At 47.8% G+C, this 14,105-nt stretch overlaps 1 protein-coding gene across 3 annotated transcripts in view; it reads right to left on the reverse strand.

Moving 5' to 3' along the window:
- Nucleotides 1–686: 686 nt before the first annotated feature.
- The window catches only part of LOC126986813 (plexin-B-like), a 474,607-nt gene continuing 461,188 nt past the window's right edge, over nt 687–14,105 (reverse strand). For all 3 annotated transcript variants that reach the window (XM_050843318.1, XM_050843394.1, XM_050843224.1), the window contains 3 exons: nt 6,227–6,852; nt 5,931–6,089; nt 687–3,807 (listed from right to left, as the gene is read on the reverse strand). In XM_050843318.1, the coding sequence (XP_050699275.1) occupies nt 3,652–3,807; nt 5,931–6,089; nt 6,227–6,852 (941 nt within the window). In that variant the 3' untranslated portion in view covers nt 687–3,651. The remainder of the gene's footprint in view (nt 3,808–5,930; nt 6,090–6,226; nt 6,853–14,105) is intronic.

Genomic DNA, 14,105 nt, shown 5'->3' on the forward strand with positions numbered 1-14,105 from the left:
CGATTGAGTTATGAAATATAGGGTAAAAAACTAACGGTGTGGGGAGGGGCGGTCACAGCAACAGCCGCCATCAGCTGATCTCTCCCTCCCGTCTACTTTACCGAGCCCTGCAAAAGGCTCGTGGCTCAGAGCAATAAAAACATACGACAAGTAATATGTAAATAAAAAGAGCCCACTAAAACTGACTGATGAGCAGTTATAATAAACTTTTGCCTGACAATCTGAACAGTCATGACGTGAAATGAGGGAGAGATAGTACTCCAAGCGATAACATAACAAGCATTTCAAGCAATCGTTATACAAAATAAATAAATATTCCTGACAAACCTGCAGCAACATCATTACAAATCACACACAAAAAAACATCGCTCTTAATAACAATTTGTGAGCGAAGAACTGATGGCATTAAACGCGCCTAAAAAGCGTATAGCCTAATGTATGAATAGACTTGGATTGTAACTGAAACTATCATTCAGAAACAGGCAAGCTAGGATCACAGTCATCATTTAGTATTAACAGTTATTATTCGACTGCCATTGCCCATTAACCGACTTAGTATGATAGAGACACGTTATGGCTGATATTTATGTCAGAGAATGTTACGATTTTGCTCTCTCTCTCTCTCTCTCTCTCTCTCTCTCTCACACACACACACACATTACTAAGGCTTAAAAACAAACACAATCACTTGGCACTCACTTTATTTGTAGTAAAGTTGCAAGATTTTACACAATGCCCTCTTACTTCACATTTACAAAAATACTTTACAATAACAAACGTTCTCTGTACAGATTTATACAATGTCCCCCAAAAGTTAGTTCTTCACCTCAGCGGCGTCGAAATCATATGAGAATTAAACTCCTCGAAAGGGTTGCATAGTGTAATAATTATGTATATCTAGAGGGAGGGTTGGGGAGTGCAAGGGAGTGAGAGGGGAGTGGGTGGGAGGGAGGGAATAAAAAGGTGCCGGAAAGAGATGTATTAAAAGGTGTTAGAGGAGAAGCATCTTTATAACAGGTGAAGGTACAGGATAGAAGGGAAATAGAAGAATGGTAAAAATGGAGAAGGAACGCATAGGGAGGAGGGAGGAAAGGGGATAGCAAAATGGAGGACGAGGCAAGTGAGTGAAGTAGGAGAGTATCTGTATATGTCAAGGAACAGGATGAAAAGGGGATGTGTGAATGGGAACTCTGAAGGAGGAACGTAAGGGGAAAAGGAAAGGGGTAAGGGAAGGGGATAGCAGAATGGAGGTAAAGGCAAGTGAGTGAAGTAGGAAAGTATCTGTATAATATGTGAAGGAAAAGAATAAAAAGGGAATGGGTAAATGGGAACTCTGAAGGAGGAACGTAAGGGGAAAAGGAAAGGGGAGAGGCAAGTGAGGGTGAAGTAGAAGAGGACAAACAGTATAAACGATCAAATTAAAAGTGAAGGCAAGGGTAGGCATTGCTTAGTTGAGGTGAAACAGTCAAAAAAGAGAAGTCAAAACACGGGAAAAGATTTACTAGCGCAGTTACATGGTTAGTCGGCCAGCGAGTATAAATGTCAACTAAACAATTCCTTCATGTCAATAAACCAACGATTTAATAATGATTTCCTTCTTTACTTTTTCAGTCAGAGAAGACGGAAGAAAAAAACACACTAACCTGTGAGTCGAGATCAAACCTCAGAAAATAAAATAAGAAAAAAAAATACATACACATAAAACAAGGAAACAAAAATGAAAATAAGAAGAAAAGTAACAATAAAAACATTTGAAAATAATATAAAAAAGAACACAAGTAATGAATCTGACGGAAATACAGTAGACGGGTTACTGTGAACGGTGACAAGGGGAAAATGGTTGTGACTCGGGCTGAAAGGAATGAATAGGGGATTTGCATGGGTAGAAGGGGGGAGGGGAAGGGGGATGTGTGTGTGAGGGAGGGGGTGTTGGGTGGAAGTGTAGATTAGTGAGGCTTGTGCTGTGTGTGTGTGTGTGTGTGTGTGTGTGTGTGTATAAAGTGAAGGGGTGTGGATCTAAGGGAGTGGGATAGCTGGGGGTATGTTGGGGAAGGGGAGGGTAAGGTACTGAAGGGATGGGGGCAGCTGGGTGGGGAGTGGGGGGGGCTGGGTGTTTGAAGGGGGGTGGGGGGATTGGTGATGGGGGTCGGTAGTGAGGGCACAAAGCAGCAGCAATCCTTGAACACACACACACACACACACACACACACACACACACACACACCTACCAGCTCAGCGGCCGTCATTCTGAAGGCCGCTCCTCCCAGGCTTCACCAGATGCATAACATATATAAAAACTGGAGATTCATACGTCCTTAATAAATATATAAAAAAGAGAAAAAGAACTAAATATACAAAAGGATACAAAAAACCGGACTAACAGACTTAGGGACACAGAAAACCTGCGTCGTCATCGTCATCATCATCACCATCAGTTTCTTGGCTGCGAACCTTGCTACTAGACAGGTATATACAGTGTCTAAATTAATGGATAAATAGTTAATTAGTCGATCAACTAAGAGAAAGGGTAAGAAAAAAACAAAATAAAACAAAAAAACACACGGGAATCAAGACTAGTGGGCCACAGGGGACTGGGAGGAGGAAGAAGGAGGAGGAGGAGGAGGAGGAGGAAAAGGACATGGTGTAGTGGTGGTGGTGGCCGCGAGGGAGTGCCAGCCTGCAGGTTCCTTTCCTCCCCAACTGAAGGCAGCACCGAGTATCCCTGGGTGTCCTGCGGTGCATGTCGGGGTGCTGGGGCTGGCGGGACGTTCTCCTGGGGCGCCGGCGTGAGAGAGGCTCAGGCTGGGGCGGACTACGGTGCCTCCACACGCCCCGTCCACCTCAGGCTTCCTCGTCATCCATCCTGCGGCGACGGCGGCGGCGGCGTAAAAAAAGTTACGTGTGTATTTACAAGGGTCAGCAGAGGCGGCCCCGGTGCGCACCAGGGCTCGGTGGCCATCATGCAAGGTGAAGCGTGAAGGTGTCGAAGAAGCACTTGATGTAAAACAAGGAACATTGTATCCTTAGGCACTAGCACTAGACCACAGCGACTAACACACAAACGGGAGTCCAGAGTATCACAATCATCGAGCCGGGCCGCGCGGGGCCTCGGCGGCAGCATCAGTGTTTGGTTTTGTTCAACGTTACTCCAAGTTTTATATGTTTCTTTAACTTAAACTTTTTGTCCCCTCGTATTTTTTTATTCCCCAGACTTACTTATCCACACTCGCTCAATTTCCCCCTCCGTCAGTCAGTCAGCCACTCAGTTCACCGCACACGCTGCACTCATGTCGACAGTTCAGTATAAATTCATAAAAAAAAGGCAAAAGACAAGTCAGCGCCGCCCTGCAGAGAGACGCGACGTGGCTGGGGGCGCTAAACACGTTATTGCACTCGGGAGGAACACTGGCCGACACACACTTGCTTATTTTTTTTCACACACACAGTGTCTGTCTCTCAGTGGCGCGTCGACTTACGGCAGTACTCACTCACACTCACTCATTACTCACTTCACATAACGTAAGAAAGTCATAAAAAATCCTTGGTTCCTTATGCAGAAAAATGCGACCAGCGGCACTTGTCACTTATATACTTGAGGGGTGAAGGGCTAGGGGGGGTTACGGGGCGAGGGGGGCACTAAGGGGGGCCTCCTCACAGCTCCGATAGTTGGCCGGCCAGCTGGAGGGGCGGCATGGGGGCGACGGGTCCTGCGTGGCTGTAGGATTCCAGGATGTAGGCGATGGACTGCAGGCGGTGGGCCAAGTTCAGCTTCCTGCAGTAAGGATCGGCGTCCAGGGACTCCAGGATCTGCGGGCGACAAGGGAGAGACTTAAGATTGATTTATTTTTATTTTTTCATCCTGTAATTAAAAATGACATGAGACTGGCAATACGAAAATAGAAAAAAAAGCCAATAAAGAGAGCTTCGTGATATTTTCGACTCTCTCTCTCTCTCTCTCTCTCTCTCTCTCTCTCTCTCTCTCTCTCTCTCTCTCTCTCTCTCTCAGGCACGTAACTATATTTGCCTAAGATAACGTGCATTGTTTCAGAAAGAGGAACAGCAATACCGGAGAAGATGAAACAGATAACAGAAGGCCTACTGGAATAGCGTAATGTTATCTATCGTGCTAATCTATGTGTGTGTGTGTATGTGTGTGTGTGTATGTGTGTGTGTGTGTGTGTGTGTGTGTGTGTGTGTGTGTGTGTGTGTGTGTGTGTGTGTGTGTGTGTGTGAAGAGATAGGAGATAAGGTCCCCCCCCTCCCCTCTCCTCTCTACCACACTCACATTTTCCTCTCTCGCATAAAAGCTGGCAGGAAAATATGAGAGAAGCGCAAAATAATCTCTGGAAAAAGGGTGAAAGAAAATGTGTGTCGAGCAGAATGTGAGTGAAAAGAGTGTGGATTCATCACTTCATTTAGCATTTCGGGGAGGTAAAACACAACACTGAGGTGGGTGGTGGTGGTGGTGGGGAGGATTGAGCATCATTACCACTATTATCATAACCACAACCACCACATCATAATTCTACCACCAACAACGCCACATTCTCAGCACCATTATATACCAAACACCCACCACCATCACACTCATCACCATCCCAACCATCTTCACCCCCACTAGTCCACCCTCACCATCGTCAATAACAACAACGCAACCGCTCTCACCATCACAACCACCACTACCACTACCACCACCGCCACTCGCCACACCACCGCCGCCGTCAGCACCATCGAGCTCACCGCATTCCCGAGCGTGGGGGAAAAACAGACTCTGAGATTACGCCGTTTCTGGGAACAACATGTTATACGTTTCTGCCGCTGCTGCTTGTGTTTGTTGAGCTACAAGTAATACACAATGTGTTTGCTCGCCACTGAATATTACAGCTCCGCTCTTCTCCCTCCTCTCCTTCCAAGTCCTCTCCTCTCCTCCACTCTTGTACGGTACGTTCATCCATTGTTCTTGTTCATCGTTGCTTTCTCTCTGAGTGTTCTTGCCGTTCTTCAGACAGTGTGGGAAGCACTTTGTGGTTCAAGAGACTCAGCCAACATGACTAATCAAAAGACAAGTTTGTTCAGTGGTAATGATGAGATAAATAAACAGAACACGTAACCGAGTTGTTTTTCTTACACACCTTTACCATTACGCTGGGCCACTGTGCCCGAAGGGAGTATACGGACCTTTGCCACACATCGAAACAATTTCTACAGAATGGTAAATATAAAACTATGTCCTTCGTTATTTCATATTAGCACAACTGACGCAGGAGTCAACAAGCAAAGAAATGAAATAATTTCACCCGAGTTGTCGACACAAATCTTGCTCGACATCTCACATGAAGCACAATGTCAACGAGCAGCGGCGGGGAGAGTAAAAGATACGTATATTTCGAGACATTCCAATTACTGCCATGAGCGAAAGAAAACGTGTGCTCAACCATTGCGGCGACGCCGAGAAAGGGTCACACGCCGAGGATGACGATAATGATACAGAGGAGGTGGAGGAGAAGGGTGAATAATGAGGCGGCAACATTCAACACATGGTGGGAGGAGAGGACTCGCTGCCCTCATTACGCGCACTACTTGAGGAGGGAGCAAGAAAAGACGGAGGCGGGTGAAGGAGGGAGAGAAAAATACGAGGCTGAAGCTGAAGAGGGTGCAGGGCTGAGGAGGAAGTTCAAGGCTGAGGCAGCTGAGGAAAGAGTGAATGGAGAAGGAGGTGCATGAGGAGGCGAAAAGTCTTACGCAGCAAGACTGAAGACTGAGGCAGGTTAGGGTGGGAGGGAAAGGAAAGAGGCAAGGGAAGGTAGGTTACAGGAAGGTCAAGGTGGAGGCAGGTGTGGAGGGAAGGCGTGAGCAGAACAGTAAGAGGAGAGGCAGGTGCGGGGACTGATCAAGGGGCACGGTGAGGGGAGGGGAGGCAGGTTACTCACCAGCTCGTGGTACTTGGTGACGTAGATGTAGAGTTCCTTGAGAGCAGCCATGTTGTCAAAGTGGCCGGAGTGGGCGGCTGACAGCTGCTGCATGTGCTGACCCAACTCCTGCTCGCTGACGGGCTGCGCGGTGCTCACGTCGCTGTAGAAACTCTTCACCTGAAACACAAACACATCAAAAAGTTATTACATGGAACAGACCAGGACACGCACAGGCAACACAGCAACAGATGAAAAGTTTGAAGGTCACAGGCTACTCAATACTGCCGCGAGTCCCAGCCACCACCTGTCCTCACCTGTGCTCTGTACCGCGGGATGTCCTTGGCGAATAGCAGCTTGTTGGAGGGCGAGTCCTTGCCGAGGCGGTGCTCGGTGGTGGAACACGCGTCGATGAACGTCTGGGCGATGACGGACAGACATGAGTCGACCGTCGGGGTCTTGGCGATGTCGAAGATGAAGTCCGGATTCTTGATGAAGTTGACCCAGAAGCGGAGCGGCAGGCAGTTGGACTTCCAGGCGTGGACCACTTCGGGGTCCGTGATGCCGTGGGCGCGCGCCGCGTCGTCCAGGAGGTCAAAGAGCCACTTGACGGCGGGCGGGAGGCCGTCGTTAGCGCTGAGAATCGTCCTGAAGAAATCGTCGACAAACTGCTGCACGGTGCCCTTGGTGGATAGCAGCCGCGTCAGGAAGATCTCCGGGATGGCCTTGTGGGTGCCGTAGGTGCGGTCCCGCCCGTCACGCGAGGAGCCCAGTGTTCCAGAGGCGCTGTCGTCCGTCGGCCGCACCAGATGGTACTGGTGGACGCCCGCAGTGCCGCCGGCGCCGCTAGCCCGCCCAGCAACGTTGCCGCCACAATCGCCGCCGTCACCCCCGGGGGAGTTGAGCGGCGAGACACTGTTGGCGTAGGAGTAGTAGCCCGTGCCTGGAACACAACAACGGCAAAGATGAGACAATGTTCAGCCACCAAACAGAGCTATAGATCAGTGGAATATATTACCGAGAGAATTAATGTGTAGGAAAAAACACACACGAAGTTAAAAAAAAAAAAGTCATGGATGTCTGTCCAAAATGAGATTGACTTAATCCTGTAAAAAACACAGTTAAGTAAGTATAATTAAGTTAACACACACACACACACACACACAGGTAAAGGCTTCCCATGCACTATACGGTATGTCCGCCAAATCGCTCCCCTCCCTCGTTCTGGTCCAACAAACATCGGCCAAGTTTCATCAGTGACCCTCGCCGCGCCAACACACTCACACACACAAGAGCCGCCGGGCGTGAGGGGAGCCACACGCCGCTGCCAACACGCCCCGGGAAGGAAAGAGGCGCGAGAGGGGAAACTCGCTGGGGAACATGAGCCTCGGCCGAGAGAGCAGCTGTCGTGAGCCAGATGCTGCGGGACTTGAAATGACACGCCGGGACAGGGAAGGAAGGGGAATGAGGTGGTGTGTGTGTGAGAGAGAGAGAGAGAGAGAGAGAGAGAGAGAGAGAGAGAGAGAGAGAGAGAGAGAGAGAGAGAGAGAGAGAGAGAGAGAGAGAGAGAGAGAGAGAGAGAGAGAGAGAGAGAGAGAGAGAGAGAGAGAGAGAGAGAGAGAGAGAGAGAGAGAGAGAGAGAGAGAGAGAGAGAGAGAGAGAGAGAGAGAGGAGAGGAGAGGAGTGGAGGGGAGGGGAGGGGAGAAGAGAGAGAGAGAGAGAGAGAGAGAGAGAGAGAGAGAGAGAGAGAGAGAGAGAGAGAGAGAGAGAGAGAGAGAGAGAGAGAGAGAGAGAGAGAGAGAGAGAGAGAGAATTGACATACTTACATTCCTAAAAAAAACAAAAAAACAACAACAGCTAGACAGATTTACAAATTGATTGATATCTAGACCGTCAGACTGATTGACAGAAAGACAGACAAATGAAAGAGAACCAAAAACAAACGCAACCAACATTCTGCAACACCCAACACATACAAAAAACGCGAGAGAAATTAAAACAGCGCAAAAAAAACAAAAACAACAACAACTATGAAAGATGTCAAGTGTGTCGAGCTAAGAAAGACAAAACGAGTGAAGAGTCGATGCAAGGATATAAAGGGGAGGGGGAGAAACGGGGAGGATAAGGGAATGTGAAGAAGAGGAAGAGGAGGAAGAGAAGGAAGGGGATGATGGAGAAAAGGGAAATTGAGAGAGAGAAAGAGTTGACGGCATACATGTAAGAGGTGAGGATACATGTGTTCTGTGTGTACGAGGAGAGGGAAGAGGGAGGGGAAGTGTACGCGAGAGGGGAAAGGGGTAAGAAATGAGGGGAAATGAAAGGGGAGAAGAGAGGGGCAAGGAGAGGGAAAGAACACAGGAGATGGGAAAGGGGTGCAGAATGAGGGGGAAAGAAGAGGGGAGAGAGGGAAAGGGCATGGGATGGGAGAGGAAAGGGAAAAGGGGTACAATATGAGGGGAAAAGAAGAGGGGAGTAGAGAGGAATAGGGCACGGGAGAGAGATAGAAGGGAAAATGTTACAGAATGAGGGAAAAGAAGAGGGGAGGAGAGTGGGAAAGGACGCGGGAGGAGAGATGGGGAAAGGAGTACGAAATGGGGGGAAAAGAGGGGAAAACAGGGGAGGAGAGGGGAAAAGAGAAGGGAGAAAAAAAGAAGGGAAACAGGGGAGGAGAGGGGAAAACGTGGGGAAACAGGGGAGGAGAGGGGAAAACAGGGGAAAATAGGGGGAGGAGAGGGGAAAAGAGAGGGGAGAAAAAAGAGGGAAGGAGAGGGAAAGCGTTCAGTGGATCAGCGTGGTCCTGTGGCGAGGCTGTGTGGGAGTCGTGAGCGGACACAACTTTATGAATACATTAATAGATTATAACTTGAGCAGAAATTAAAGTTTCCAAACCGCCTAACAGCCAGAGGGGGAGAAAAACAACGCGAGGAAAGAAACACACCAACTGAGGCAGAACGACTGGGAGGAGGAGGAGGAGGAAGAGGAGGAGGAAGAGGAAGAGGAAGAGGAGGAGGAGGAGGAGGAGGAGGAGTGACACGACTGGCAGAGGTCTTTTCCTGACTCAGCTCAAAGGAGGAGATGATAAAGTTTGAGGTCCTACGAAGAATTATTTGAGAGAGAGAGAGAGAGAGAGAGAGAGAGAGAGAGAGAGAGAGAGAGAGAGAGAGAGAGAGAGAGAGAGAGAGAGAGAGAGAGAGAGAGAGAGAGAGAGAGAGAGAGAGAGAGAGAGAGAGAGAGAGAGAGAGAGAGAGAGAGAGAGAGAGAGAGAGAGAGAGAGAGAAATACATAAGAAAGATGAAAACAGAAAAGGGCAATACTTAAGAAAGAAGAAAGCAAATATAAAACACGGAGATGCAAGGAACAGGAAAAAAGAGAACGTGAGGTGAAAGAAAATGGGAAATACTGATAAATTGGAGCCGTCGAGAACCTCATTCGTTCACTAATTTTTTCATCGCCTTCTCCTTTCCTCCTTTTCCTCCTCCATTTATTAGCCCCTCAGTCCCTAGTTCCTTTCTTCCCTCCGTCTTTCCCTTATTTACTCCATTCTTCCCTCTTATTCATGTTTTTCCTTCCTTTTTCTATTATTTCTTTCCTTCCTCACTTCCTTCGTTCTTTGCTTTCTCATAAAATTCCTTCCTTCCTTTCTCATTCATATCCTTATTTCCTTTGTTCCCTGCTTTCTCATTCATTTCCTTCATTCCTTCCTTCCCTTTCATCTGTAGCACTTCACTCTAGGCGGCGGGAAATGGTCTAGTCTAGTCTCTCGAGGAGTTATAAAAGATGGAAAGCTGATAATTGCCTAATACGCGGGGGTGGGAAGATCTGCTTCAACCAGACTGGCCAATCCATCTGAAAGAAAGATGAGGCAGGCTGGCGAAGGGAAGCAGAGACGAAGGGCGACAGGGGGGAAGGAGGAGGAGGCAGGGAGGACGGCAGGGGCGGAGGGAAAGGAGGCAGGCAGAGAGGAAGGGGAAGGGGTGATGGAAGAGAAGGTAAGGACGCCAGTGGGAAGGGAAATCGTGTAAGGAGAGAGGCATGAAAAGGAATGGGAATGTATAAGGGCAGATGATGGAAAGAGTAGTATGGAGGAAGGATAGATGTGAGGTATGAGTTGATTATGTGAGAAGAAAAAGAGGGAGAGAAAAGTAAAAAAAAGTAAGAGGGAAGAAGAGAGGAAGAAGAGGGAGGAAGAGGTAAGGAGAAGAAAAGAGACATGTTGAGAAAGAGAGGGAAGGATAATATGATGTAGAGAAAAGTAGATGATGGAAAGAGTAGTAGGGAGGGAGGGATGAATTAATTATGTGAGAAAGAAAAGAGGGAGAGAAAAGTGAAAAAAAAGTAACTGGAAAGAGAGGAAGAGTAACAGGAGGAAGGAGAGGGAGGAAGAAGAAAGGAGAGTAAAAGAGAGAAATATGTTGAGAAATAGAGAGGGAAGGATAATAAGATGTAGAGAAGAGGTAAATGGACAGGTGATATAAATACAGTAGGATAGATAGGAATAGGAAAGGAAATAAAGATAAGAAAACGAATGAGGCCGATCAAGGTAGCAATGCGAAAATGAGGGAAGGATATAATGTCAGAAAAATTGATAGACGGAAAAGACAAAGACATAGGAGGCGAAGTTGTGAGCGTGGCCAGAAAGGTTACTAAGAGGAGAAAAAGATGTGAAAACAGGTCCATAATCACGAATATTTCTATACACACCAACATCTGATAAAGCTTTCGTAGAGGTTGCGAGTATTTACATGGGTCGTTATATAAGCTTAGTGATAGTTTAACAAGGCTTCTGCACAATGAACGGGAGAAAAGACTCATAAGGACCCGACTAATCATCTGAGTGAACTTTGAAAATACTTGTTGAGAGCCGAGAGCGTCTGAGAACACGGGCTTAAGAAGGATGAGGAAGAGAAAATAGGCCAGGAGGTAAACAAGGTGCCAGATTAAGCATGGAAACAGGGAAACATGGACGAACAGGTAATAGACAACCTAATTACTGAGAGTGAGGCAACTTGCTTTACCTTCCGTCATTTCAATAGATGTTTGCTTAACGAATTTTTGAAAGGGGTAGAAAAGAACGACGAAGACGATGATGATGATGATGATGATGATGATGATGATGAGAAGGAGGAGGAGGAGGAGGGTGTTGTTGCTACTTAAATGTTTGTCTGTCCCTCTCTGAATGCCTCTTATTTTTCCTTGTGAATTGATAGGTCTTTTCTTCTCTCTCTCTCATTCTTTCTTTGTGTCAAACCATCTGTACCCAACAAAGGTTCACGCCGGACCCATAATCCCCTCGTCGTGTGTGTGTGTGTGTGTGTGTGTGTGTGTGTGTGAGTGCGCGCGTTTCTTTGAGTGTCTCCTTCATTTCACACACACACACACACACACACACACACACACACTGAATCACTCATGTAAATTCATGTGCCGTCGAGAGGCGGAGATTCGTAAAGTTGATTCAATCACATGGAGAGTTGGACAGGAGGCGTGGAGGACCCGGAGACTGTGTGTGTGTGTGTGTGTGTGTGTGTGTGTGTGTGTGTGTGTGTGTGTGTGTGTGTGTGTATTCTGTTTTTTTTCTCTTATGTGTCAGGGATGCGTTTTTTTTTCATATATTTCGTGGCTATTGTTTAAAATCGGTTAGCTCCTTTAATAAACACCTCCCATTAAGTGAGTCTTTATATTGTTTCTTTGTTCTCAATTTTTGCTTTCGTCCTTTTCTTGTTTTTGTCTGCGTATACCTGACTACCTCTTTACCTGTCAATCGGTCTACTTGTTCTACCTGTCTGCTTACCTATCAACTTCTTTGCCTGCCTGTCTTGCTATTTTTTTCTTTCTGAATGACTATCTCTCCGTCAGTCGGTTCCTCTCTGTCTGTGTGATATCGTATTTATGTGAATGCCTGAGGTTCTGCCTGTCTCTCTGTATGCCGGCCCGTCTGTCTGTCTATCCCTCCGCCAGCCTGCCTGCCCCTTTGTCTGTGCTGGTGCAGGGGATTAACTTTCCGGCTTATCAGTGTCCCAGTTTAGGAGGAAAAACAGCCCGAATGATACAAGGAAAAAACAAACATTACATGATGAGATACGTCAAGGGAGTCCTCCTTCAAAGCTCATTTTGTCCGAGAGAGAGAGAGAGAGAGAGAGAGAGAGAGAGAGAGAGAGAGAGAGAGAGAGAGAGAGAGAGAGAGAGAGAGAGAGAGAGAGAGAGAGAGAGAGAGAGAGAGAGAGAGAGAGAGAGAGAGAGAGAGAGAGAGAGAGAGAGAGAGAGAGAGAGAGAAAGGCGGCATGAAAGAAGCAAAAAGCATCAAAAGGATCTCACAATCAGAAATCAAAACAACTTAAGTGGATGGAGGAGGAGGAGGAGGAGGAGGAGGAGGAGGAGGGGCTGAAGGGAAGGTGGGAGGCATAACTGCATTCTCCCCCCTTTTCTTCCCTCCTCTCCTCCTTCGATAAGACGCCAAGATGGATGACTCATCTGCATCGCCGAGGCTCAAGAACTATTCCAATTAAGGTAATAGCCGAGAAAGTTTACCAAAGGCCGTGGACTCGCGCAGCTCAGGTGTCTAATTTGAGACGCCGCAACCACCTTCATCACCACCACCAACACCAACATCACTACCACCGCCGCCACCAACACCGACACCAATACCAACATCACTACCACCGCCGCCGTCACCAACACCGACATCACTACCACCGCCGCCACCAACATCGACATCACTACCACCGCCGCCGCCACCAGTATCTATTATCATACCGCCTCCATCATCATCACCAACAACACCAGTATCATTAACACCATCACCAGTGTCTCATTTTTACAACCTTAACCACTTCCATCACCACCACCAACAACACCGCCACCACCACCACAATCAACGCCATCACCAGTGTCTCATTTTCACAGCCTTAACCACTTCCATCACCACCAACAACAACACCGCCACCACCACCACCATCAATACAATCACCAGTGTCTCTAACTTGACCGCCTGCATCATCACCACCAGCAATACCAACACCGCCATCATCAGTTTCTCTTATCATACCACCAACATTAACACCACCAACACTAACAGCCCCACCAGTGTCTATTTTACAGCCTCCATCACCTATGTCGTCCACGCCATCACTGTCATCACTACCATTTTCAGTCTCCCATTCATCACTATCATATCACTAACCCTTTACCTTTAAAACTCCCCTTCACTACCAACACTACGTAAATTTCACCACCACCAACAATACTACACCTTTACCGCCACCACCAACCCTCAAAGTTTGCCTCAGTTCCACCACCTCCGCTGCCTCGGCTACTGCAACATTAAAGCACCACTGTCACCAATATGCCTTCGCCACGATCCCCACTAACCTTTGTATATCATCATCCCTGTCTTCTGCATCACCACCACTGCAAACATCTGTACAATCATCACCACCGACTTTTTTTTCCCCAGTCACACATCACACCACTCGTTTTCCCCACAATAACCTGCTCCTCCTTTGCATATATTGTCTCTTACCACCGCCACCACATGCATATCACAACACCATCACCTCCACTACCGCCGCCACCACCATCAATCCAACACTCATTACCCAGAGCATCTTCGTCCGCTAAACCATAAACTTCATCCTATCAATAAACCTGCTAATGCTTGCAGCCACTTACGTCACGGAAATGACCAGCGTGGGAAGACACATAACACAACACGAACAATGATAATCACCGCTACAACCATCATCAGCCTCCATCCCGAGCTGTCTCTCGCCCCGCGCAGGATGTATACGTATATGTAACAGGAAACCACAGACAGACAGAAGCTAATCACTCCAAGAAGAACTGCCATGGAGGTGTACGGATGATTGCTACCCCAGGAAGTCCCGATGATAACAAGGATTTATGCCAAGGCCGGTTTGCAGCAGCTGGTGGTTAATTGCTGGTTGGACAGGAATAACGTATTATCATCAATCCGGCGCCTCTGATTATCACACCAGCCATCGCCACAAACCACACCCACTAGGAGGAGGAGGCAAATGGGTTTATCCCGAGGGTGCCATCTACCACAGCCACTAATCTAATAAAATGCCCCCAACAGCCTCCAGGACGACGATCACCGCCACACCCACAGCCTCCCTACCCGCTCCCCTTCACCTCCCCCCCATCCCCCCCACTCTCCATCACTGGGTGGTATACGTG

Source organism: Eriocheir sinensis, chromosome 1, assembly GCF_024679095.1.
Source record: "Eriocheir sinensis breed Jianghai 21 chromosome 1, ASM2467909v1, whole genome shotgun sequence".
In the NCBI taxonomy this organism is placed as follows: domain Eukaryota; kingdom Metazoa; phylum Arthropoda; class Malacostraca; order Decapoda; family Varunidae; genus Eriocheir; species Eriocheir sinensis.